The following is a 24,419-nucleotide window of genomic DNA, read 5'->3' as shown; positions in this document are numbered from 1 at the left end:
GGTTGATAAAGTTGCCTAAAATCCTGATGGTGTTTTATGCCATTTTTACAGTCGTTCGCTCCTACTTAGAACTGTTGCATTTTAGTAATTTGACACTAATGCTCTCTCTCTCTCTCTCTCTCTCTCTCTCTCTCTCTCTCTCTATCTACATTTTTCTGCAAGATTCTTACAACAAATCTTTTCCTTATTTTTTCCCTTTCTTGGGTTTCTTGCCGCCAGGCGCCCATTGATAACCCCGCCAAAAAAGCAGCTCTTGAACGCTGTGACAGATATAGAGGGCGTTCTGCATCGCTGTTTCACCTAGGATATCGACATGAATTCTTCCTGAAATAGAGAAGCACAGTTAGAGCATATACGGGAGACGTTTAAAGAGTAAAGTTTATTTCTGGTTTGTAGTTACTACAAAATCATGCACATAATTACCACCACTTTCATTATTATGGTTAGCATAAATTGGGTTTTTAAAGCAACACAGTTGCGGACAAACTGCATTGTTAGAATTTGGAGCAGAACGCTGTGAGCACAGGTGACTGCTTAATGTCAACGCTGATTTTCTATATTCTACGTCGAATATATCGTCCTTCCTTTATCTGACTCTGATTTCACTTCTTATTCAAAGTTTCTTTCACTTATTTTGATTTCCATGTCACCTATACGCAGGTATAGGTATACATCCCAAAATTTCTCTCACACACACTCACATAACATGTATTCCTGATGCTATAAAGTTAAAGCTGAATATAGATAGTACAACGTTAGAACAAATAAAGCCAAATATATAGTACAAGACAATGCAGTACAGATAGTTTTCCTTTGTTTGCATACGCACGCCATACCAGCTAAAGGAAACGGTTAATGACGTCAGAGACACTCATCAGAGTACTTAATTTTGGATGTTTCTGAACGGATCGTATCAGACGACACGGGATTATACTTCTTGTGCTATTTGATAAATAACTTGAGTAAATTTTGAGCTAAAAAAATAAACAAGAGAAACTGGGATTTTATTTTTCTGGTAATATTTACCGCAATGTATGTGAGAAAAAAAATCCAACTATATTACTTCCCCTTTCGAAATACAGTTATTATTTTAGATTCTTAAGAGATAGTCTAATTGTTATTTTATCTGTAATTTAGATATTCTTTTAACTATATTAGGAAATGTTTGATGTAGCCTACTGTTACACCGAGTATGTTTGCTTCTGCGTAATGCAGGAAGTCGTATGTCTGAAGATATAAAATTTCACATAAACTGCAAATTTATCTCACTTCGTACGAAGTCTTACCAAGATCAAACTTTCTTATTTTTCTTCTGGCGATAAGTATCAACGCTCGTTTAGAATTATAGTTTACAGTAGCCATGCTCAAACGGGGATTCCGTGGAACCCTAGGGTTCCGTGAACGATCTCCAGGAGTTCCGTGGGAATTCATGTTTTATTTAATTATCTATTATTTATAAGTTTATATTTTTTTTCGTTAAACATGGCGTGAGAAATCGCAGTCCTATAATTTATTTTTTTTCCTCTGTTTTACTAAAGGTAATTATTGCAAATGCTTATATATATATATATATATATATATATATATATATATATATATATATATATATATATATATATATATATATATATATATATATATATGTTACGGCCATTATGCAAAATTGGTCATTTTGCAAAATTGTCGGCCATTATGCAAAAGGACCAAATTCGTGGTCATTTTGCAAAATTACCTAAATTTCTCAACATTTTGCAAAACGACCAAGATTTTGGTCAGTTTACAAAATTATTGTTGGTTAGTTTACTAAATGTCCATACAGGAAGCAGCCAGATGGAAAAAAAAAGCGAGGGAATGATAAAACGTTGTGAACATAACTAATTTTATTCATTTTCAGAAAACACAACTTTCAAATACAACAATACGTATAAAGTTTTAGCAAGTAACTAGTTGAATGCACACAAAGTACTACGTTGAAAGACGGGGGGGGGGGGGGGGAGGATACTAAAGTGAATGATCCCGACAATTATACAGTACAATTACCCGTAGTGGGAAACGGGTAAATGAACCAGTAAATGAACCAGTATTATAAGAGATGATTTGCAGAAGTGAATGACAAGCTTTTTTTCCATCTGGCTGCTTGCTGTATGGAGATTTTGTAAACGGACCAACAATAATACTGTTTATATTGTAAACTGACCAAAATCTTGGTCGTTTTGCAAAATGACCACTAATTTGGTCCTTTTGCATAATGGCCGGCAATTTTGTAAAATGACCAATTTTGCAAAATGGCCGTAACATATATATATATATACACACACACACACACACATATATATATAATATATATATAATATATATTTATATATATATATATATATATATAGATAGTATATGTAAAATATATATATACATATATATATTGTTACGAAGTGCCAAGTATCTGGTTACCATTCATCAAATATTACCTCACCAAAAAAACCAGACACCTGAACCTTCATAACACGTTTAAACGACTGAATACTCTAAAGGCAACAGTGATCCCTTAACACTAATCAGTATCGCAGAAAATCAGACTAAGTTCATCAAAACAGGTGTGAGGTAATCTTGTAAGTAATTAAATTAATCAAAGGGCATCACTCCATCAACAACTTTAAAAGTCTAAGTATTTCCCTGATTGCAGAAGTCTAAGTACTTCTCTGGTTCTAAGTCACTTCAAATAAATTGAAGGAAAGCAAATCAATTACCACTCTATGTTTCTACCTATCATCAATATAATCATAATCATATATACTGGGATAAAAATAAAATATATAAAAATTTTAAATACAAAAATTTATTATTTAAATTCAAATTTATAAGTGAAATTCACAATATCAGGGAAAATTACTGTTACTTGAAAACAAAGTAAAGTTTAATTAATTCTTGAATCAAATTAAGTAAAATTAAATCAAAATTAATTTATCACAAAATTCAAGAAAATTAATTCAATCAAAATTCAAAAGTGTTAGGCAATAATTGAAAATTTGAAGTTAATTCACAAGTGCTAAACAACAACAAAACTTGAAAAGAATTCTAAGTAAATGCAAATTAATTCACAAATGTTAAATTTAATTAAATGTGCAATGATTAAGCAATGAAAATAACTAAGTCAATTAAATTGTGAATGCAAATGAAAATATAAAATAAAAAGACACACTTCAATAAGAAAATGAAATAGTGTACAAACAATGGAACAAACACAAAACACAAAAAAATACGCATTGTGTAAAAGTGTAAATCTTTTCACTCAAAACATTGTAACCAACAGTTTTTACCAAACCTTCACAACCATCTGTTATTAGTTAACCACAGTTCCTATCAATTATTATTTAACCACACTCCCTATCCATTATTAGTTAAACACAATTCCTATCCGTTATTAGTTATTAGTTATCACCTAACCATTATTAGTTGCAACTAATAAAATATAACACACTTTACCTTTTTGGTATACCAACTTCTTTTTCTCTTGCTGCAGCTTGTATATCACACTTTCACAAAAACCAGGCGCCATTACGAAACAATGTCTGTTCAGATTCCACAAAAGAAACTAAATAACACTAAATAAACTCTAAGAAATATCAAATATGAAATTCTCACAAGTTACGAGTGACCAATTTACGTTACGTTAATATAATCTCACTGATGTCGAGGGAGGGAGAGAGAGAGAGAGAGAGATAGAGAGAGAGAGCGAGAGAGAGCGAGAGAGATGTTAATGCCTTGAGGTTCTATGATAGAGTGAAATCTCTTCCTTTACGGAAAAGCTGGACAGGGCAGATATGATACAAAACGTTCTTGTCACGAATGCTTCCAGTAGCTTCGAAAATCTGACGCAATCTTCATAAAGAAATGTACAATTCCCACGTGGGACTTGACAAAGACATATGCGTACAAGACGAGTCTGTTAAAAAAAAAAAGTACTCTACTCGATCGAAACGGAGGCTGAGTGACAATTAAGATTGACATGTTTTGATAACAACGCAAGACTCAATTCTCTCGCTATCACATGCGTTAACAGATTTAGGAAAGCAAACAGATCTCGCAGACCCTCTAATCTTACAGTGTTGACATAAAAGTTAAACACTAGTAGTTTCGAAAAGACAAAGAATCTCTCTCTTTTTACATTCTACGTATATATATTCTTTTCAATATGCAATGCTAAATCTGAACACACATTTTAAAACATCCTATTCTAAGCTATCTAGGAATCTGAAAAAAATGTTGTAAAATTCTACATGACATTTCAAAGAGGGGAAACATGCATTTTGAAAGTAGAAATATATAATACTATATGTAAATATTATATATATAGTATATCATATATATATATATATATATATATATATACATATATATATATATATGTGTGTGTGTGTGTGTGTGTGTGTGTGTGTGTGTGTAATCCACCAGACTCTGAAAATTTATTACTTCTGAGATGGACTGACAGTGTTATCACCACCAGAACTCCCAGTGTTCTATGATAGAAAAAAATTTGTCAGAGTAATCCAGTCCGTAGCAGGTTGCAATTGGGTATTCAATGCCCACACGCTAATATAGACGGATTTCGGTGTACATACGAGGGATACTATGCATCTGGGTTTTGAGACATAGCATAGCTCTTCACCAAAAGCTCCTATGGTCTGTGGTTTATATATATATATATATATATATATATATAGATATATATATATATCTATATATATATATATATATATGATATATATATATGTATAGATATATATATTGGGGTTCATTGGGATGAGAAAAATTGTCTCAGCGGTTCCTCAAAGTGCCAAAGGTTGGGAACCGCTGGTTTACAGTGACACTTAACTTTTGAATGACATATTATTTTCAAATAAACTAATATATTTCTACGGGTAGCATATCCTGTCCACATTTCTTTTCAGTTTTCAGTGCAAAAGCTCTGCGAGTCGACATAAATTAAATGATGGGAAAAAGAAGATTTTGTAAAGTCTCACCTTTGCCACCGCCTGATTCCTTGGAAGACTTCTTCTTGGCTTTCTTTTTCCCGCCCTTTTCAGCTTTCTTCTCTGGACTCTTGGGAGGCGAGGATTGGTCTCCTCCATCTGGCTTCTGCTGTTCGCCGGCAGACTCTTTATCAGCTGCTTTGTCTTCCGTCATCTCCTGTTCGGTATTTGTTGAAGATTATTCCTCTTAAGCATCCCTTGAAATAAAATTGTCGTTATTATTACTATCATTATTAATATTATTATTGTAAAAAATAGGTACTCATAGTAGGGTGAGTCTTGAAATGGATAAATAAATCCATATATTTCTGTTCGGAAAACTTTCGAATGAAAAGGGGAATGGAACAGTTTCCAGAAAACTTTCTGTACAGATTTAGCTTTAAATTTATGTACATATACAAATCTGTGGATTTGTTTCTCCATTTATACATAGTATAACTGAGCATATTCCAATCCAGAAAAAAAGAAGAAGAAAAAAAGGCTTTTAACATGTTTGTTAACATACTTCGGACTGAACTCGGTGCTTCTCGGCTCGGCCAACGCGGAATGAGAGGAATTAATTTCTGGTGATAAAAATTAATTTCTCGATATAAAGTGGTTCGGATCCCACAATAAGCTGTAGGTCCCGTTGCTCGGTGACCAATTGGTTCCAAGCCACGTAAAAATATCTAATCCTTCGGTCCAGTCCTAGGAGAGCTGTTAATAAGCTAAGTGGTCTGGTTAAACTAAGTTATACTCAACTTTTTTTTTTTTTTTTAACTCTGGTGCATCTTGATCACATCCCACCTGTATAAGACTTTAATCGTGATGACCATGTTAAAGTTAATAGCTAAAAACTTTCATTTTCTTCACCTTCAGTCTTGAGTTATGCTGCTTCTAAATCTACTATTTCCTGGCTAAGTGCTCCGAACTTGTCTTCATCACGTTTCCATAACATTTCAGTCTACTGTCAACTTCCGGACGACATTTCTCTAAAAAAGATTCTCATTTAGAATGGAAGGTTAGGTACTCAGCTTAAAGGAAGCGATAGGCCTACCTAAGAAGATGGCAGGTCATTCCAAAGCTTGGAATGGAAGGGAATGGACCAGCCACTGAACTGAATGTGTCTCTTCTGCAAACAGTCTATAGGCCTAATATACACAACATGCGAAGAGACAAAGTCTAGGCCTAATATACACAACATGCGAAGAGACAAAGTCTAGGCCTAATATACGCAATATGCGTTTTATAGACTTATTTCTTTCTTTGAATCTTCAGCTGTAAACCCCCTAATGGACTGAGTCAAAAGAAAATACAAACCCAGATGGATTCCAAGGGGATACCAACCTGCAGAGAGAGAGAGAGAGAGAGAGAGAGAGAGAGAGAGAGAGAGAGAGAGAGAGAGAGAGAGAGAGAGTAGAGTGAGCTATAGGAAAAAGTAATAAATAAATAAACGTGAGGGAATAGAGAGAAGTTATAGGAAAATATAATAGATAAATAAACATAAGAAATAGAGAATAAAGCTCCCACACACACACACACACACACACAGAAAGTTATAGGAAAAGGTGACAAGTAAATAAATATGAGGTAACAGAAGATAAAACCGATACACCTGAAAATCAGGAGACGTCAGCAGAAAACAGGAATGAATTTACTCTTCCCTGTGCGGAGTAAGAGATAAGGGAAAATACAAATCAAGTCATTCCAAGGTGCTTCTTTCCTATAAAGTAACCTATTACGTGGAACCCTTGTTTCATGAAGTCCTGAGATGGTTATTAGTCTGTTCGGCCGCAGTTTCCTGTCCACCCTCAGATCTTAAAAACCACGGAGGCTAGAGAGCTGCAAATTGGTATGTTCATCATCCACCCTCCAATCATCAAACATACCAAATTGCAGCCATCTACCCTCAGTAGTTTTGATTTTACTTATGGCCAAAGTTAGCCATAATTGTACTTCTGGCAACTATATAGGTCAGGCCACCACACGGGTAGTGGTTAACGTTCCGTGGGCAGCGGTTCATATAGCATTATACCGAGACCACGAAAATAGGTCTATTTTTGATGGCCTTGATTATACGCTGTAGTGGCTGTACAGAAAACTCGATTGCGCCGAAAAAAACTTGGAGGATTCTTTACCTGTTTATTCATAAAACTTACTTTTGTGCTTTAGTCATAAAATACAAATAAGAGTAAAGGGTAATGGTGAACTGAATTCAATAAATGCCAAGACCTATGGTAAGAAAAAATACTCTCTCTCTCTCTCTCTCTCTCTCTCTCTTATGTTAGGAATGCAACATTGAAATGTAATAATTTTAACAATGATTTGCAGCTCAAAGTTAGCCTCTCATATTTTATTATCAATAACGCATAATCACCTTCATCATTTTCTGCGCCAATTTCGTCATCACATGCTGGCGGCCTCCTTGGGTTCTTTAAAGAGACATTACTGTTTTTTTTCTCTCTCTCTATAGTTGAATGTTTCTGGAATAAATTCTTCTTTATATTAAATAAAAACTATATACAAACGTCTTTAGTTTCTTTTTGGTTATCCCTGATTTTTCACTCATTATAGTTTTGGTGCTTTGTGCTAACATTTCAAATTAGCATAGCCGGTCATTACTTATTAGTCTCTTCTTTTATTCCATTAGCTTTGTTAGTATTTGGTTTAAAAATCAAAACACCACACACTATAAAAAAAAAAAAAATAGCATACATTCCCTCGCCATGCTCTGGTGTATATCTGTGTCCTTCTTCTTCTATATATTTCATACAAGTATTCTTTCCTGCTCAAAACGCGAGTATTTTCTTTAGTGCAATATTCCTGTAACTTATCGTTATCGTACTTCGGACGTAAAAGTACCCACCACATTTTCCTAAGTTGCGTCTTCATTTCTGGTATATTTGTAGTCTCATACGACACGGTGAATAAACGAATAAATTACGGGATTTAGGCTACAAAGCCCAGCACAGGGGCTCTAACAGCGTTCAAGACAGTGAAAAGGAGCTGGGGTGGTTACCCACCAATGTAAATAGACGCAGAAAATTAAAAGAAACAAGTATTTGAGGGTGAAACTGGAGCAAAAACCCTGTAGGCGTAGAAAATAGACAAAAGCCACATTTAAAACAGGAAGCGGAAATGGTGGCAAAGTAAAAGTATGCTAAGAGGTTGTATCTAGGGCCAGAAGGGGCACTGCAAGCACTCTTTATGAATGCCTGCATAGTACCACGTGAGGTTGACCGTACAGTGTTATACTACATGGTGCTTAGCATATATCTACAACCTAAATACTACGTTTGCACTGTTCGTTATATAGAGTCATGTAGTGATAGTGAACAATTAATAGCAAATATCCATACTTTCGGTCTTCGTGTCTTAAGTTACAACTCTATTAATTAAGTGGTTTACATCAATACTTAGATGATTTTCCTATTTCATATCGCTGAAACTGTCTTCACCATCTTTAAAGCCGGCTATTCACGCACAGATTTACCTGTCAGTTCATCGAAACTGACGTTAAAACGTATACGTGTGGACGGCAGTTTATGGGCAGAGTCAGTCCACTCACCAAAACTGATAGAATTACCAAAAGTTCTTTCGACCGACTGACAGGTGATCGCACGTATGGACAGGTAACCAACGATTTTATGGCCGTTCGCCGCCGGATTTCGTCTGGGAAGGATCTCAGCCGCTCGGACAAGAATATGAATAAACCATGTATATAGGCCTAATTAATTTCATTGTTAAACCATGCGGTGCTATTTGCAGATCGTTGCCAGCCCAAATCTTATGATAATTATAAGAGAAAAAGATTTTCCATGCGATAGACAATTTGGTATAGGCCTAGACCAGTGTCCTGCTTTTTTTTTTTTTATGAAAGATGTTACTAGTGAAAGTAGGCTTCACGGTCTATTTCATAAATAACTGAACCAGCACCCAGGTCTAATTTAGCCCGATTTATTATTGTATGAAAATAGACATCTCGCTTCAATAGGCAATATTTAGACCAAACTCTGTTATGCCTTTTTGCTTCTTTCCTATTTTGAAATGAATTGCTGTGGTGTTTTCGCATGGTAACACTGCGTCCCGGGCTTTAAATAGTTACGCTATGTGTAAGTTTTAGGTAAATAAAAGGATATCTGGGTGTACATTTGTAACTGAACAGTGTTTTAATAATTTACAGTATGCGAATTACACCGTTAATATTCGAATAAAGGTTATTATTACTGTTGAATGTAAGCTGAATGTAACTATGTAAAGCCCGGGACGCAGTGTTACCATACGCAAACACCACAGCGGAGTTTCCATCGCTGCCATTTAATATAGTTGTTGCTACGACGAAGGTTGGGCGAGAAATGAGGGCAATCACCTCGATTGTCTGAACGACTGATTGAACGATTGTCGTTATCGACCCACACACACACACACTATTCATACAGTATGAACGATCTCCGGACCGACCGATTTCAGTCTGAGCAAAGATTTTGTCTCGAGAAGACATGGCATCATCTCTAGAAGAGACGCGCGCGATAGCGTTAGATCGGCGGACAAACCCATACATTGTATGATCTGTGTATGACAGACTTAAATCGTAAACTAGCAGTCTGGCCGTGACATATTCCCGCTGAGATCGTTCAGACACGAAGCTCCGCCCAATTTTGCATTCAGACAAGCCCATACACAATGTTGTTTTTATGAACGATACAGACAGTCGTTCAGAAAATCGTTCAGACAATCGTTCAGTGTATGGGGCTTTTACTCTGTACGTGTGGACACTCATCCGTCGAACGGTCGTGAACTTGTTTATCGTCCGTTGTATTTTAGCCTTTTTAGCCTTTCTAGGGGGCCGTTGTAGTCTCGAAGTTATTATTATTATTATTATTATTATTATTATTATTATTATTATTATTGCTCTATCACAGTCCTCCAATTCGACTGGGGTGGTATTTATAGTGTGGGGTTCTGGGTTGCATCCTGCCTCCTTAGGAGTCCATCACTTTTCTTACTATGTGCGCCGTTTCTAGGATCACACTCTTCTGCATGAGTCCTGGAGCTACTTCAGCCTCTAGTTTTTCTAGATTCCTTTTCAGGGATCTTGGGATCGTGCCTAGTGTTCCTATGATTATGGGTACAATTTTCACTGGCATATCCCATATCCTTCTTATTTCTATTTTCAGGTCTTGATACTTATCCAGTTTTTCCTTCTCTTTCTCTTCAACTCTAGTGTCCCATGGTTTTGTGACATCAATGAGTGATACTTTCTTCTTGATTTTGTCAATCAACGTCACGTCTGGTCTATTTGCACATATCACCCTATCTGTTCTGATACCATAGTCTCAGAGGATCTTTGTCTGATCGTTTTCTATCACTCTTTCAGGTTGGTGCTCGTACCACTTATTACTGCAAGGTAGCTGGTGTTTCTTGCACAGGCTCCAGTGGAGGGCTTTTGCCAGTGAATCATGCCTCTTTTTGTACTGGTTCTGCGCAAGTGCCGGACATTCGCTTGCTATGTGGTTTATGGTTTCATTTTTCGTATTGCACTTCCTACGTATGGGAGAGATGTTATTTCCGTCTATCGTTCTTTGAACATATCTGGTTCTTAGGGCCTGATCTTGTGCCGCTATTATCATTCCTTCAGTTTCCTTCTTTAGCTCTCCCCTCTGTAGCCATTGCCATGTATCATCGCTGGCTAGTTCTTTAGTCTGTCTCATGTATTGTCCGTGCAGTGGTTTGTTGTGCCAGTCCTCTGTTCTTTTGTCATTCTCCTGTCTCTGTATATTTCTGGGTCTTCGTCTACTTTTATCAGTCCTTCTTCCCTTGCACTCTTGAGCCACTCGTCTTCACTGGTTTTCAGATATTGCCCCAGTGCTCTGTTCTCGATGTTGACGCAGTCCTCTATACTTAGTAGTCCTCTCCCTCTTCTTTCGTATAGTCTGTCCGTATTTGTCATAATTTTCCTAGGTTTCTAATCTATGCGCTGGAGTTCTGCCTTCGTCCATTCCACTATTCCTGCGCTGTATCTGATTACTGGCACTGCCCATGTGTTTATGGCTTTTATCATATTTCCGCCGTTGAGTTTTGACTTGAGTATCGCCTTGAGTCTCTGCATATATTCTTTCCTGATCGTGTCCTTCATCTCATGGTGTTTTATATCCCCTCCTTCCATTATTCCCAGGTATTTGTATCCTGTCTCATCTATGTGTTTGATAAATTTTCTCCCATCTGGCAGCTTTATCCCTTCATCCTTGTTACTTTGCCCTTTTGTATGTTGACTAAGGCACATTTTTCTATTCCAAACTCCATCCTGATGTCCCCAGATACAATCCTTACAGTCTGGATTAGGGTATCTATTTCCTTGATGCTTTTACAGCTTGATATCGTCCATGAACATCATATGGTTAATTCTGTTGCCTCTTTTCTTGAGTTGGTACCCGGCATCCATCGTCTGCAGTACTTTTGTCATGGGAATCATGGCAACTACGAAGAGTAGTGGGGACAGTGCGTCGCCCTGGAAGATCCCTCTCCTGATATTAACTTCTGCTAGTCTCATTCCAGAGCTTTTAAGTATTATATTCCATTGCGCATTGTATTTTTGAGGAACATGGTGGTGTTTTCCTCTGCCCCATATATTTTCAGGCATTCTATTAGCCATGTGTGTGGTATCATGTCGAAGGCTTTCTTATAGTCAATCCATGCCAATGATGGAAAGAAATGAAGGAATAAACGTCAACGACGTGAATGGAACCTCTGGCCATAGAGGAGCTTTGTCCGGCAGCCAGGTATTCAACCCAATTGAAGGGGAAGACGGTCAGGTACTTGGAGGTCGTCATCCAGCAACTGACCACCACAACGACAGTAACCAACAGCCTGAGATTGGAATTATTATTATAGTTATTATTATTATTATTATTATTATTATTATTATTATTATTATTATTATTATTATTATTATTATTCAGAAGATGACCCTATCCATATTTAACAAGCCCAACACAGGAGAGACTTCCAAAAAATATTCTGCCATTCATTGGAAAGAAGTAATAACAGAAGGTAATGAGAAATGCAGAATGAAAAGATAGAGAGAGAGAGAGAGAGAGAGAGAGAGAGAGAGAGAGAGAGAGAGAGAGAGAATGTGTGTGTGTATGTGTTTCATTTGCTACTTGTGTTTGGGATGCTTAATTTTTCAAAATAATTTTCACATACAATTTACAAATCATTCTTCAAGTGAATGCCTGCAGACGGGTTCGTTTGAAACAAGTATGCACACACAAATACAAATACACGCACGCATACACACACAAGCGAATCATTATACCATTCTACCATCTGTCTTCGTAACTAGAGTGAATGCCACTTTCAAATTATCACAGGAAATAGCAAAACTGTCAGCTCATACCGAAACAACGAAATCAAGTTGAAAACCAAATGTTCATTAGGCAGAAATCTTACGTTGACTTCCGGATCTCTGTTAAAGGTAGACACGATGGTGAATAGACTGGGTAAGCGTACAATGACAATGACAGACTCTTACCCTACAAGGCTGAAGCGTGAAAAGACGTACAGACGTAGCTTGTTTTTCCTTATTAGGAAATTATTGTCAATAGTTTTTAAAGGTTGATGTGACTAAAACAGGTGTTGCTGAGCAGTAGGGAAGATACAGACAGAATAGCAATACAAGAAAGAAGAGGATCGATTGTAAAACAGGCAGGAAAGTTTAAATACTTAGGATCTACTTTAAGCCAAGAGGGAGGATGTGAGGCTGAAATTGATAGTAGGATAAAAGCTGCATTCGGGAGGTGGAGAAAGGCAGGTGGAGTAGTATGTGATAAGAAAATGACAATCAAGCTAAAAGTCACCTCCCCGCCAGGGTCCCCACCCATGAGAGTCTGACCCAGTCACCTTCCTGCCTGTCCCAAGACCTGTGGCGGGCCTCGCCGTGGCCACCGAGGCCTCGCCTGCCTGTTCCAGCAGGACCCATAGCGGCCCTCACCAGCCTGTCCGGGACCCGTGGTGGGCCTCTCCCACGTGTCATGTGACCCATGGCAGACCTTGCCCGCCAGTCCCGGGACCCATGGCAGACCTTGCCCGCCAGTTCCGGGACCCGTGGCGGGCCTCTCCCACCCATCCCGGGACACATGGCGGACCTCGGCCACCGGTTGTGGGACCCGTATCAGGCCTTGCCTGCCAGTCCTAGGACCCATGGCAGACCTTGCCCGACAGTCCCGGGACCCATGGTGGGCCTCTCACAACCATCCCAGGACACGTGGCAGACCTCGCCCACCCGTCCCAGGACCTGTGGCTGGCCCGCCCGTCCTGTGACCCGTGGTGGACCTGCCCGTCCCGGGACCTGTGGTGGGTCTCGCCCGCTCATCCCGGGACCCATGGTGGGTCTCGCCTGTCCATCCTGGGACCAGTGGGGGTCAGCGCCTGCCCGTCACGGGACCTGTGGCGGACTTCGCTCGCCCGTCCTGGGACTCCTTGCGGGCCTTGCCTGCCTGTCCCAGGACCCGTGGCAGGCTTTGCCCACCCGTCCCAGGACCCGTGGCGGGCCTCGCCCACCCGTCCTGGGACCTGCGGCGTGCCTTGCTCGTCTGTCTCAGTACCCATGGCGGGCCAGGACCAATGGTGGTCTTTGCCCGCCCATCCTGGGACTCGTGGCGAACCTCGCCCGCCCGTCCCGGGACCCGTGGCGGACTTTGCCCGCCCGTCCCCGGACCCGTTGCGAGCCTAGCCCGGCAGTCTCTGGAGAGAGCAACACCTATGCTTAGCCTTAGAACCAGAATATGCCACTGGATCGTTTCAATTCTCCTGAGGCTTCTCTGAACCCTCTGCTTCTTCTCCTGGTACTTCCACGAATCCTACTGAATCCTCTCAATTCTCCTGGGGCTTCTCTGGATCCTCTGCTTTCTCTCCTGGCACCTCGAATCCTCTCGTTTTCCCCACCATTTCTACTATCCTCCCATTTTAATTTTCCTTTACCTTCCAGGAATCAATAAAACATGAAGAAAATGTTTTAACATATTTCCATACAAGTTCAATTTCCTTATTACAAAATAAACATCAAACTTTCCATACAAGAAACATTCTTCTCAAATTTTTTCACGTCTGATCCGTCTGAGCGAGGCCAGCGCAGACTTGATCGCACCATTCCATGAAGATTGACAGCAGTTTCTGCAGTTTCCAGTTGTCCCTCTCCAGACGTGTTTATTTCTGCTGGAGGTTCTTCGCCCCTCGCAGCTATCGAATCTAATCTTCCAGCTGGTCGTTCCGTTCGCCCTTGACACCGGCCTTCCTCTCCAGCTACTCCAGGTGACGATTTCGTTCCTCTTGAGTTTCACCGCCTGAACTTCACACTGGAGTCCATCGCGTCTTTTTGTTCCGGGATTAGCCTCGCCATCCGCTCTGCTTCTTCGTTCTTTAGCTGCAGGTATTTCTCCTTCTGTCGTAGGAGTTTTTCGAGCCTCTCAAGCATGCAGTCTGCTCCTTATCCTACCACATAGGGCATCGTTTATCTGCTCAATTTCCTTCGCGTTATCCTACAGTTGCTGATTTTCTTCTGCCATCTTGATCGTTCTCCATTTTCAAAAACAACGTTTCAGCTTCGAGCGAGTGGGCCCTGTCTTGTCAGGACTGTTGTTGCAACACCTCCTGAGTGATCTAGTAGATTACACGAGATCGTTCTTCCCTTCCGCCCGCCTCATGAATCTCTTCATAGTAGTTGGGCCTCTGTTGCAGCTGAAGAATTGTCCTGTCCAAGTTCATTGGATTGTGTCTCACAAGGCCGCAATTCTCTCGTTCAGTTCCTTTTCCTTGGGCTGTTCAGCTCCGTCATTAGTCAGGAGAAACCTCACCAGCGAATAGGCAGGCACAACAAACAAGATGACTATTCCTCCGCTGCCAAGGCCAGGTAATAGACTGGCAGCCCGGACCATTGAGATACAACGATCGAGATATCGATTGTAACCACTACTAGTATTTAGGAGTAGACTTGTAAACTGTGAAACTGACCGTCTGCCGAAAATATATGGGTGGCTTACTTAACAAGCACCACTAATTGCTTGTTAGAATTTGGGTCTAGATCCAATATATGAGATACCAGATGAAACTAATATATAATATATCTGCAGACTCTACTGATTATAGAATGACCAGTGACAGACATTTTGGAGGGTGGGTTCTCCCTGACAGACGCACTGAAAAGGGGGGGTTAATTAAATCTAGATCCAACTTAGGATATACCGAGTAAAATTTACACTACAATAGCGCTGCACATCCTAGAATACTGTGGTGGTAATGACAGACGTTTTAGTGGGTGGTTACCCACTGACAGACGCCCCACAACGAGTGGGGAGGGGGAGACAGGATCTGCATCCAACATTGGAGATACCAAGTAAAATTTGTACTACAATTGCACTGCACATCCTAGAATGCTGTGATGGTAATGCCAGACATTTTAGTGGGGAGTTACCCCCTGACAGACACCCCACAACGAGTGGGGGGAAGGGGGAGAGGGAGGGGGAGACAGGATCTGCATCCAACATTGGATATACCAAGTAAAATTTGTACTACAATAGCACTGCACATCCTAGAATGCTGTGATGATAATACCAGACATTTTAGTGGGTAGTTACCCCCTGACAGACACCCCACAACGAGTGGGGAGGGGGAGAGGGAGGGGGAGACAGGAACTGCATCCAACATTGGAGATACCAAGTAAAATTTGTACTACAATAGCACTTCATATCCTAGAATGCTGTGATGGTAATGGCAGACATTTTAGTGGGTGGTTTCCCCCTGACAGACACACCCTAACAGGTGGGCAGGGGGAAGGGCAAGCCCTGATAATGAATGTCTAGATTAGTATAGTGGGCTACTATTGACCCGTATTATACATTATCGTGATATACTTAATAAATATTTTTATCCTTTCTATATCCTTTGTATTTATCTAACACCGTGTTTCCCAACCTTTGACACTTTGAGGAACCCGAGACAATTTTCCTCATCCCAAGGAAACACACAACACACACACACACACACACACACATATATATATATATATATATATTATATATATATATATATGTATGTGTGTGTGTGTTATTAAATTATATATATATATATATAGATATATGTCTATCTATATATATTATAAGTTATAATATATGTGTGGTGGGTGTGTGTGTGTGTGTGTGTAGTGTGTGTGTTTGTGTAAGCATTTTTGCCTTAATTACCTTTAGTTAAACAAGGGAAAAAACTCGCCACGATTAATCCGATAAAATAAATTATAGGACTACGATTTCTCACGCCATGTTTAACGAAAAATATATACTTATAAATAACAAATTCTTACGGAGCACCTGGCGATCGTTCACGAAACCCTAAGGTTCCGCGGAACCCCGGTAAACATTGGCTGATCTAACACAAAAATTATTTATTTGTTTCATATAAATAACAGTCATCTGTAGGCCCATATAAATTCAGTTATATTATTGTTTTGTCAAGCAAACAACTGACTTCAATTATAGTAGGGGAGCCCGGGGCTTGTTAGCTACAGGGGTAAGTTGGCATATTCAAAATGACTTTAAAGTTTACCAATAGATGACTCTAATACATATACTGTGTAATTGCCACGTGGTTCCTCAATTACCAGCAAAATTCTATAGAGATAGAAGGTAGGAGCTCAAATTTATGAGACAATTTTCTATTTTGATGGTAGTGAGTAAATATTTTAATCTTTCTGTTATTTGCTATAACATCTATACATTCATAAAGATTATTTTTCAATTATAGCATAGTTTTCCTTATGGTTTAAATACATTGAACAGAGGTGAGGATATAATATGATGTTAGTGCCTGTCTACTGGATATAATGAAAAAATAAAGAAAAAAATATTACTAGGGAGAAAATTAGCCGAATAATGGTCGTCAAAGCCAGCTTCTATAAAATGTATTGAAACACATTACATAGGCTGCCTGTGGTGCGTGCCGGCGGGAAGTTAAGAGACAAACGCACTCAGATGGCTTTAAACATCAAACTGCGTATCATTTTTATTTGAGTTTATATTTTCTTCCCTGAATATATATATGGTACCTGATAATTGGTGATAGTGTACAGATCAATTTGAGTGAAGCAGCCGAAAATAAATGGACTGACTATTAGATAACTGACATGATATTATAGGCCAACTTCATTTGGGAGTCAGGAGCTCCAAGTTGTATGATCGTCAACTTCGGGAGGGGGAATAAAACGGGGGAAAATGTTTTAATCTTTATAGTTAGCTTATCCTGAACAATTCATTCACATTTCCGTTTCCAGTAATTATTTGTGTTGTGATACATCATCTCTTTGTGAATGTGCGGGTGTTAAAAGGGCTCTCTATGATGGGACTTTGGTCTTAATATCAATCGAACTCCCATATCCGATAAAAATTTCATTTCATCCACACGAACCAATAGCAACTAAAGAACAATTCAGTTATGGTAAGACACGTTGGGCTACGAACCTCGACATGGCTGCAGTGTCCTAACTATAGGCAAGAAAGCACGCTATTAAAACGAGAATACTTATCTTACATTTCTTTTTTTAGAGGAATTGAGAGTGGCACCATATGACTAGTTTAATTATTCAAAAATGGCTCAGCACACATACTTTTAGCTGTTGCCAATTGTGACCCCCTCCCATTCAGATAAAATACTTTGTGTGAAGTAATAACTCCAAACCAAAGGATAGTGCTAATATTATATATAGTGTGTATATATATATATATATATATATATATATATATATATATATATATATATATATATATATATAATATTAGCAAGTCTCACACATAGAAAGTCTCGCATATAGTATTTATATAGATGTGATGGAATTAATGAAGTGAAATATTCCATACTTCAATAGGAATTTTAAAAAATAACTCCGGCAGTAATTCTTATCCTGAAACATCACAATACTTCTTGAATTTTTTGCCTTTTACATTTTATCAGGCTCACGATTTTCAGATACTTATACCATATTTCTAATATTAATATTGACTATGATAGATTTTGAAATATTTCAAGGTGTCCCATCTCTCCTTCCAATCGTAGGTTATGTCTGTGAAGGGCTAACCACCCACGAAAATGTCTGGCATTACCATCACAGCTTTCTAGGATGTGCAGTGCTATTGTAGTACAAATTTTACTTGGTATATCCAATGTTGGATGCAGATCGTGTCTCCCCCTCCCTCTCCCCCTCCCCACTCGTTGTGGGGTGTCTGCCAGAGGGTAACCACCCACAAAATGTCTGTCATTACCACCACAGTACTCTAGGATGTGCAGTGCTATTGTATTAAAAATTTTACTTGGTATCTCCGATGTTGGAGGGAGATCCTGTCTCCCCCTCCCCTCTCGTTGTGGGGCGTCTGTCAGGGGGTAACCACCCACTAAAACGTCTGTCATTACCACCACAGTATTCTAGGATGTGCAGTGCTATTGTAGTGTAAATTTTACTCGGTATCTCCTAAGTTGGATCTAGATCCAATTAACCCCCACTTTTCAGTGCGTCTGTCAGGGGGAACCCACCCTCCAAAATGGCTGTCACTGGTCATTCTATAATTAGTAGAGTCTGCAGATATCTCATATATTGGATCTAGACCCAAAATCTAACGAGCAATTAGTGGCGCTTGTTAAGTAAGCCACCCATATATTTTCGGCAGACGGTCAGTTTCACAGTTTACAAGTCTACTCCTAAATACCGGTAGGGGTTACAGTCGGTATCTCGTTCGTTGTATCTCAACGGTCCGGGCTGCCGCTCTGTAAGGCCATATATTCTCTTCAAACTGGAATCCATATCTGAGTTATGTTATCTACAGAGGCCATACCCAATTCATATACTATCCTCTCTCTCTCGATTTTTCGTTGATTTTTTATATTTCACGAGAGATATTTTGATTAATCAAAATATAGCAGGAAAGATTCTGAAAGATTTTTAGTTATGTCTTTTCTCTTGGTGATATAAATGCTGAAATATCTCTCTCTCTCTCTCGTAAAAACAATAGGGATTTTTTGCAATACGTATCTTTTGTTTGTCTGTTCTCTCTCTCTCTCTCTCTTTCCCTGTGCGGGTTTTTTTTATCTCATCTATGGCAGAAAATTCGCGGATCTTCCCTTATTTACCCTCTTGTCTTAATGAATTCTCACTCTCTCTCTCTCTCTCTCTCTCTCTCTCTCTCTCTCAGCTTGCCCCGAAGGTCTGGAATTCTTCATTTGGTCTTTCATTTAGATTTAAGGCTTTGCATTCGATAAGTTGAGAGAGGAAAATAGTATATTGGTGTACGTATTTACATATGACAGTGCATGTGAAATCACTCCTTTTGGAATATAACAGGAAATTTAATGTGTGTACTACCATGCCTCGTGTATAATGCTGTAATTGAGGTTTTTATTAATATTCTGTCCATCTAGGTGTATATATATATATATATATATATATATATATATATTATAATGTCCCAAAGACTGGTCCCCTTTTAGACATGCTGTCTACGAACGAGGAATGCCAAAGGACAGGAATGAAGCAGAAATGCACACACCTGAAAGGGACAATTGAGACCCATCACTCATGGCAATAATGACTATCCTTAGGAAAGAATACCCCGCATGCGCAAGTGTGTGTGTGTAATATACGTGATGTTGCAACATTACCAAGAGAAAGAGAGAAAAAATGGTCAAGCAGTTTTTCTTCTTCTTTTTTCGACATCGCGTTTTCAAGAACCCGACCTTTTTCTCCTTAAAGGAAATAGTGATAGCTACAGCTATGAGTAAAAATAGATCAACGTGAAATGACGGGTAACGGTGTGTATTTTTATAATCTTACATTTTACGAGTATATATCTGTTTCTTTATTTAGTTATTTGTCCATTTTTTTTTCTTTTCCAAGAACTGATTTCTTCTGACTGTTTATCTGTTACTTTCTTTTACTTCTTTCTAATGTACACCATAATATTCTTTGGAAGCTTGAATTTCAAGTAAGTGGCCCCTGTGGTGGGCTTGTTTCATATGAATACATTTCATCTTCTGTATAATAATAATAATAATAATAATAATAATAATAATAATAATAATAATAATAATAATAAACATGCATAAAAAGTAAGGTTGCAAAACCCATCCCTTTCTACCTTTTTCTTATTTTTTCGGGCCTGGGCAAGAACAGGACCACTGGTTGCCCATCCCAACTGACCCTAACAACAATCATGATGCCAATGAGTAACGAGAATTATTGGCTAAAAATTCACTAACACAATAGTCGTACGTACCGTTGGCCACTTGATTCTTCAGGATATTAGACACCGGATGTCTGATACCATTAAGAAGGTTTTCTATTTCCTATGATTTCGTGAACTAGTTTATCGTCCAAGTTGTTGTTATTATTATTATTATTATTATTATTATTATTATTATTATTATTATTATTATTATTATTATTATTATTATTCTAAAGATGAATCTCATTCATTTAGAACAAAGCCCACCACCCACAGGGGCCCATTGACTTTGAAATAGTATTCTGCGTTCATTGGAAAGAAGTAGTAACAGAAGGTAATGGGAAAATACAGAATTGAAGAGATCCACTAATCAGGAGAGAGAGAGAGAGAGAGAGAGAGAGAGAGAGTGAGTTTCTATTAGGGATTTGTGTATGTGATAGTTAATTTTTCAAAATCATTTTCCCAAACGATTTACAATTGTTAACAAATGTCCCCCTACTCAAATCATTCTTCAATTCAATTGAACGTTTGCAACACGTATGCACACACAAATACAAAGACACACGCATGCACGCGCGCACACACAAGCACATCCTTATAGTAGTACCATTCTATACCATCTTTCTTCGTAACTAAGTGAATGTCGCTTTCAAATTATCACAGGAAATGGCAACTCTGTTGTCAGCTCATACCGAAACAACGAAATCAAGTTGAAAACCAAGTGTTCATTAGGCAGAAATCTTACGTTGACTTCCAGATCTCTGTTAAAGGTAGACACGATGGTGAATAGACTGATTGGAGGAAAACGAGATGGTTAAGCGTGTAGTGCCAATGACTCGGTCTATTACCCTACAAGGCTGAATCTTGAAAAGAGGTACAGACGTAGCCTGTTCTCCCTTATTAGGGAATTATTATCGGTAGTTTTCAATAATGCAGGATTCTAACATAAAAAGTAAGCTGTACTGTCATTTGTCCATAGTCACTCAAAAAGTAAAATTACATAGACAGCATTTTAATGAATATTTATTATCTGTTTCCTAGGTTTACTTGAAGATGTTGAGGAATTAAAAGAGCAAATCTGCTGCACAAAAAGTTTTACACCCTGAAAAGAGGACTTTACAGATCCCGCCTTCTGAAGCTCCCCAAGATGAAGAGCCAGCTTATTAAAGACTTGCTGAGGAAGAAACGAAAAAATGTGAAAAAGCTAAAGAATAGCTAGACGCTCCAACTTTCGCTCTACTGTATTCAGAGGAATACCCTGGAAATTGTGTGCTTAGTGTGTAAAGAGAAATTTAAGGCATAATGCTCTCTAATAAAAATACGAAGAAGTCATTACCAGAGAGAGAGACAAGGAAAGCAATAGACAAAACTTTGGACATTAGTATGTTAAAGGATAAAAAGAGAACGAAAAAGAAAAGAGTAAAAAAGCTGAATGCTGGTTTGCTAATATCATCACCACGTAGTGAGCATCATAAAAAAAACTGAAGAAAAGTAAACACCAAGAAGAGCTTACAGGAGACAAACCGCCAGGAATAACGGAAATATCATCACAACGAGAGAGAGACGTTTAGGAACGGTATTTCTGAGGAAAGGAAAAGTGACTCTGATATTGGCGAGACACATTAGAAAAAGGATGTGATCGAAAGGATAGTTGACACTTCACCTGTTGAAAAGGTTTCAGATGTTCCGAATGGGTTATTAGTGAGCAAAAAAAATTTAAAACCAAGAGAAAGAAGAGAGACTTTTTGAATGAAACAATTAAGTTAAAAATGGAAAATGACGTGGTTAGGTTGCTGAAAAATTAAATTGCTCTTGGTGGCTTCCTATCACCGTTGGTTTAGAGTGGTTGAAAGATCATAACAGTAAATTTTTCAGATTTACTGTTTAACGAAATTTACTTTTATTGTAACTCATGGAGAAACAAATCCATTTGAAGACTCGTGCTACTATGGGGATTTTTTAATTAACTGTAACTAATGTGAATTATTTTCCAATGTTGAAGAACTTCTATATACAGATAGTGTGTGTCATTTGTTTTTATTTATAAATCCTGAAATATTAACATTATCCATAATAGTGAATGACAAAGAAGTTTGTAGTGCTGGTTTCAGGTGGTAACAGGGAGTGCCAGTGAGCTTTGAGAAGTTTTCGAGTGATTCTGTAGCATTTTATTGTAGTCTCTTTATGTATTTCTTGTTTATTTGTTTCATTGTCAGAATGTTAATAGGATAAACGTGGTTTGAACCTGGAACTAACCTTTGCACTGGTATTTCCTGAATGGAAATAAAATTTGATGAGTGGCTTGAAACTTGTGAATTGTGTTCTTCACAGTGCATATATATATTTTAGTCCCTCGTTGGACGAGTAGTTTATGTGCTCGCCCACCGATTCGGTAGTTGTGAGTTCGATTCCCCGTTCTGCCAACGTGGAATCAGAAGAATTTCTTTCTGGCGATTAGAAATTCATCTCTCGATATAATGTGGTTTGGATCCCACAATAAGCTGTAGGTTCCGTTGCTAGGTAACAAATTGGTTTCTAGCCACGTAAAGATATCTAATCCTTCGGGCCAGCCCTAGGAGAGCTGTTAGTCAGCTCAGTGGTCTGGTCAAACTAAGATATACCTAACTTTTATATATACTAGCCTTTTGAGATTCAGATGAACTGACAGGGAGACTGGAAGGTAAACCTGTGCGTGAATACCCGGCCTTCGAATAACTACTGAAAGTAATTTAGGGACTTTTTTTGGCTTCGATAACTTATGGGGATGTGTCTGATCGCTAGAATAATATTTTCCTCTTCTCAATAGCTTTGGATACGGGGTCAGCTAACCTGATAACCAACATACTCGGTTTTATTCTATTTTTATTCTATTTCATTGTATTTTTCTACGGAGCCTCCGATTTCAGACCTATTTTCTTTAGTTTTTGCAGAGAGACGCTATTCTTGATTTAGTTTTATGCAATTCATTTTCCCGCCTCTTTAACGCTGGATTTTATCATACAAAATACGTTCAGGTTTATAAAACACTTCTATTGAATGTACATGACTGTAAAGAGGGTGAAATCTGCTCGCTAGGACTAGGTTAAAAAAAAGACGATCACCAAATCACATAACCCTCACAGAACCGGTGCCTGACAATGCTCGAGTGTTGACTTACCGCGTTTTGTGCAAATGAAGAACAATGTTGATAGTGGCAATTGATTACACCCCTATTCAGGACTCGCATTTATTACTTAGCACAACATCTCTGTTTGCTCGCCATATCAACGGTTGCCAAGGCAACGTTACCGGCCCCATGAACCGGGGCTAAAACAAACCTCCCCCACCCACCTTCTCTCTCTCTCTCTCTCTCTCTCTCTCTCTCTCTCTCTCTCGTATTTACTCTGGAGGGAAACTTGTTTTATAGCTTCTCAGTACTCGGGTATATCTTGCTTAGCTTTATTTTTTCACCGTTAATAGAAACTAAATTTGAATAGGCCTAACTTACTCCGAATGAATATTGAAAAAATAGACCTAAACAAGTCCCTGCTCATATTAAACACAATTTGAAGTTCACTTTTTTTTTTTACTTCCTCTTTGAATTTTAATTCTACATCTAACCGGGAAGGGGAGGAATATCGTTTTCATAGTGAGAGCTTCCAAAACCTTAAGAATGCTCTCATGCAAGAAAAAGTATATATATTTTTCAAATATAGTGAATAAACATTATAACTGCTCTTCAACGCCCGGGCGCAAAGTCGAGCTTCCCCGCCCAAATAGGAATCGATCCAACCTGCAGCCAAACGCCATGTAATTATAAGCGAGAAACATCATTATGCAGGTAATCATCCATAGATCTTGTAACTGTAAAAACGACAGAAGAATGCGTACCTACGAGTGCCCTGCCCCACTCTCCTTTCGTGACTTGAGCTTACCAGGTGTCCAAAAGGCGCCGAGGGCTACCAGGAAATGACCTTATAGGCCTATGCTTGCAATCTCGGTTCTTGGCGTGAATTTCAATTTTGATATGTGACTTACTTAGGTTTTGCAGTTATAGCAAAATGTTGCTTAAATTCTATTGTGTAGTTATTAATTTACTAGCATCATATTTGGTACAAAGAGCCGAGGACAAGTGTTAACGTTTAATATCAAAGATTTAGCAGACATACAAGCACTA

The 24,419-nt window shown here is 38.5% G+C and overlaps 1 protein-coding gene across 1 annotated transcript in view; it reads right to left on the bottom strand.

Moving 5' to 3' along the window:
- The window catches only part of LOC135208797 (small lysine-rich protein 1-like), a 23,747-nt gene extending 230 nt beyond the window's left edge, over positions 1-23,517 (bottom strand). Inside the window, exons 1-3 of the mRNA XM_064241328.1 lie at positions 23,421-23,517; positions 5,019-5,224; positions 1-324 (exon numbers count right to left, since the gene is read on the bottom strand). The exon at positions 1-324 is cut by the window's left edge and continues 230 nt beyond it. Coding sequence (XP_064097398.1) covers positions 185-324; positions 5,019-5,181 — 303 coding nt within the window. The 5' untranslated portion in view covers positions 5,182-5,224; positions 23,421-23,517 and the 3' untranslated portion in view covers positions 1-184. The remainder of the gene's footprint in view (positions 325-5,018; positions 5,225-23,420) is intronic.
- Positions 23,518-24,419: the final 902 nt, after the last annotated feature.

This window comes from Macrobrachium nipponense, chromosome 35, assembly GCF_015104395.2.
Source record: "Macrobrachium nipponense isolate FS-2020 chromosome 35, ASM1510439v2, whole genome shotgun sequence".
NCBI classification, from domain to species: domain Eukaryota; kingdom Metazoa; phylum Arthropoda; class Malacostraca; order Decapoda; family Palaemonidae; genus Macrobrachium; species Macrobrachium nipponense.
This window is presented reverse-complemented; position numbering and strand designations above follow the sequence as displayed.